Raw genomic sequence first — 3996 nt, forward strand, 5'->3', positions numbered from 1 at the left:
GTTTTGACTTTAAATAAATTTTGCTTAGAAGTGGAGCAGTTTGGTTTTGCTTGTATGGTGTTGAATTTGTTGAATGTTCTCCCAAGACGAAGGTTTTTGTGTTGTTTCCACAGGGACATATATTACAACAACACACAGCTGTTTGGTTCACAGAGAAACGTTGATTGTATAGTGGATGATATATCCTGCATGCTAAAGGTTCCTCGCAGGACACTACATGTGGTACGTGTGTGTGTGTGCGTGTGCGTTTGTATGGATGTGTACATGTGTGTTTGTGTGCAAAAAGATGCAACCCTCAGATATTAAAACCTTGTAGCAAAATTCCTTTTGATATGCTTTGTTATGATTAGTTCAGGTCCCACAGATGAAATCTGTTAGCGAGTTTAGTACTTTAAGCGTGTTTTTTTCTGCCTCATATCTGAGGAAACACCTGCAGAAAAAAAAATTGTTCTGGTTTTCGTGATCAAACGCCAATTGAATTAAAGCTGAATTCAAAGAGGCAGTGTCAAAAGTTTGTGTACAGTAACATATGTGCGTGTGCGTGTGACTGTGAGTATGCATGAACGTGTGTGTGTGTAACTTAACTGTCACCAGTTGGCCACTTGCAAGGGATTGATCTCAGGTGATCTGTGTTACTTGGAAGAAGACAGCACAAGGGTCGACTGCCACTCCAGCTCGATTGTAAGTTCCAACAGCCTTAATCAACTCTTTTTATATGTAAGAAAGTCTTTATGTTACTACATTAAGAAACATCTGATCCATCTAAAGTCCAGTCCTACCAAAGCAGCAGTAGTACTACCAGACCTAGAACAGAAAGGAGAGATGGAGAGAGACTCGGTCAAACTTATTGTATCATCATTATTCCTGCTATACAATCTCCAAGCTTCACACTTTTTTTCCTCTTTTGATTTGAGAATCGATAGGGAAACAGTTTAACCAAATATTGCCATGTTTTGTTTTTTAGGCTGTTGCGGTTTCATCGAATGTTGTTGGAATCAAGAATATCCTTTGTGATTCCTGACAGAATTTTGCTTCTTCTACATGGTTACATGTTCCTGTGTGTGCTTTCTCTGTCTCTCTCTGTCGCTCTCACATGCTCATGCTGTGACCGAAAATGTCATATACTGTATATATTTTTTTCTGTGTGAGGAGGGAGCTGCGGGGTCACAGGGTTTGTGTTCACCTTGACCATGTACAGATATTGTATCATCCGCAAAATTTGTCCTGATAGTGGAGAAGGACGCAACATTCCAGAGACTGCTGGACGATGACTTCTGCACAAAACTCTCTCCTTGCATCATGATCACAGTTTGTCTACTTCTTTTTTTCTCTACTACTTCTTTTGGATTGTTTTGAACTGTGATTTGGATAATATTTTTTATTTCATCCCTTCTTAAAGAGGGAGTATCAATCATTTGTATATGTATCCTGTGTCTGTGTGTGTGTGTGTGTGTGTGTGTGTGTGTGTGTGGATCAGGGTAAAGGCGTCCCAGATGTGAACAGCAGGTTGATGGTGAGGAAGCTTTGGGACACGCTGCACATCCCCGTCTTCGCTCTGGTGGATGCTGACCCTCATGGTACGCCATCTCTCCGCTTTTATGTCCCACACATACTTCACATAGTTCCACACATTTACGCTGCTCTCCCGCCCTTTCATCTCGGCACACACAGTAGGGTTGCATGTCCCCCTAAGCCGACAGATGCAGCACCTGACCGATGCGTCATGGTGGTTAGTCTGGCGATCGTTTCCGCTGGCGTGATCGCGTCCAGGCGGGATTGCTCCATCCCTCTCCATACCTCTCCGTTTCCCATCGCATGGCGAGACGCATATGTAATGCTTTACTTTGTTCTCTGCTCCGTTACACGTCTCGGAGGATAATTGCTCTGGTATGGTGCTGATTGCAGCGTGTCTCTGTCTCTCCCTCTGATTTTCCCAGGCATTGAGATCATGTGTATCTACAAGTACGGATCAGTGGTGAGTCCTGCCATGCCAGTTATTCCTGTACTGTATATTATCCAATGTGGCCTGTTCAATGTCTCTGCTAGCAATATGTAATTATGCCCCTCTTTAAGTGGAAAAAACGGACCAATCATCCCTCTCAGAATATTTGAACTGACATGGTATGGGGTGAAAATGTTGAGTGATTGTATGGGCATTTCTGTGTTGCTTTTTGAGCTGTATACATAATCATCCATGTGTTTATTAACTATATTGTGAACATGTGCCAATCATAACCGCTCTATGTAGGTACAGTACTGATTATCTCTGTGTTTATTTGAGTTATACGTCTGTGCATGTTGTGTGTTTGTGTGTGTTTGTGTGTGTATGTGCCTGTCTGTGTGCGCATGGGTTTTTTCCACAGTCCATGTCGTTTGAGGCCCACAGTCTGACCGTCCCCAGCGTTATGTGGCTAGGCCTCCTCCCCTCCGACCTCCGGAGGTTTGGACTCGCCATCCGCTACTTCCTACTTCCTCCTCCTGCCTCTAATTGGGATTATATTCTGGGGACATTTAGATTGTTTGTTTTGGTTTCTGTTGCTGTCGCCCTCACTTTTTTTTTTCTCCTCCAAGGAACTGCTTTTGAGAGTATATTGAATTTTAAGTATATGTCCGCTTGAACAATCTCAGGCCAAAAAGGGCTTTTTGACATAAGTAAAGTTTAATTCTAGTCTGTATGATTGCTCCTCCTATGCTTTCCCCTGAACATATAGATGATCAAAGCTCCTCAAAATGAGTCTGTTGAGAATGGGAGGAAACATGTATGTTGTGCAGGATGTCTCCTGCGTTGTAGGGATAATATACATCAACAGAACTGCTTGCTGCCCCTGTCACATACACAAAATGTAACTGCCAATGCTTGATAATAAGCTTAATTTTTCATTCTTCAGGTTGAGGGTTCCTGAGGATGCTCTGATCCCCCTCACCCAGAGAGATGAGAGCAAACTCAACAGCCTCCTCAGAAGACCCTACGTCACCAGCCAGCCAGACTGGCAGAGAGAGGTGAGAGACAAGGAGGGAAAAGAGGGAGAGATGAGGGCTTTAAGGTAGAGTGAAGGCTGGAATAAGCAGAGAAATCGATGTAAGAGCGTCATAAAGAAAAGTATTTCAATTGTGTGTCATTTTGAGTTAACCTACTGCACTGCAGCGCTTGTTGGCCGAATGGTGAAACTGTTGGCACTTTTCCTCTTTTACAAGCAAAAGGTGTATTTCTTTTGAGTTTCTGGGCGATTTCGACATTTTGCTGGTGTGACACACCGCCGAGGAATGTGTGTGTGAGAGGGCTCTCAGCGCCCTGGTATTTAGGATACATACAGAGATATACCCACTCTGTTGTGAAATAGCTGTTGGAGATAAACACCTGGTGATTTATGCTTGTTTGCATGTCTTCCTGCTCTTAGGAATTGCATGTTTGCTCTTGTTGTAGATGGAACTGATGCAGCGGAGTAAGGTCAAGGCTGAGATTCAGTCGCTGACGACCATAGCCCCGGATTTCCTCACCAGCATCTACCTGCCCAACAAGCTGCGCTATGGGGGCTGGGTATGAGTGCAATGCTGCCACCTAGTGGAGTGACAAGTGAACTTGTAAAGATGGTTACAAAACCTTTGGAAAGAAGTGCCTATGTAACTGTCCTGCCTGACAAAATTGAATATAAATGTGTTTAGCATGTTTGTTTGTTTTTATCAATGATTTTGTGTGTATGTTTTCAAAAGTGCCTTGCCATTGTTCCTTACTTAAACATTAAAAGTTTTTCTGATCCTATCGACAAGTCAGCTCATGTCTTTGGTCTTCCTTACATTCCCAAAACTGTTCGGACCTGCTAATGCAAAGAATCATGAGTTTTCATCTAATATCAATAGTCCTTTCTCTAACTGTCAGCCATCAATCACATTGTGTGGATTACTTTAATGACTGGAGTTCATTCTTTCCCATTCTTTCAGCATGATGTACAACCACAACAGAAATCCTGCATGTGGGTGTAAACACTGCAGCTGGGC

The 3996-nt window shown here is 43.0% G+C and overlaps 1 protein-coding gene across 1 annotated transcript in view; it reads left to right on the plus strand.

The window, feature by feature from the left end:
* Positions 1-3544, plus strand: part of spo11 (SPO11 initiator of meiotic double stranded breaks) — a 5883-nt gene extending 2339 nt beyond the window's left edge. Inside the window, exons 5-13 of the mRNA XM_071544900.1 lie at positions 114-222; positions 595-681; positions 965-1010; positions 1199-1308; positions 1478-1577; positions 1938-1975; positions 2364-2440; positions 2889-3000; positions 3425-3544. Of these exons, the coding sequence (XP_071401001.1) occupies positions 114-222; positions 595-681; positions 965-1010; positions 1199-1308; positions 1478-1577; positions 1938-1975; positions 2364-2440; positions 2889-3000; positions 3425-3544 (799 nt within the window). The remainder of the gene's footprint in view (positions 1-113; positions 223-594; positions 682-964; positions 1011-1198; positions 1309-1477; positions 1578-1937; positions 1976-2363; positions 2441-2888; positions 3001-3424) is intronic.
* The last annotated feature ends 452 nt before the right edge of the window (positions 3545-3996 follow it).

This window comes from Centroberyx affinis, unplaced genomic scaffold, assembly GCF_046629955.1.
Source record: "Centroberyx affinis isolate AG114_WGS23_722 - 3 ecotype Tasmania unplaced genomic scaffold, CSIRO-AGI_Caff_v1 ptg004734l_1, whole genome shotgun sequence".
In the NCBI taxonomy this organism is placed as follows: domain Eukaryota; kingdom Metazoa; phylum Chordata; class Actinopteri; order Beryciformes; family Berycidae; genus Centroberyx; species Centroberyx affinis.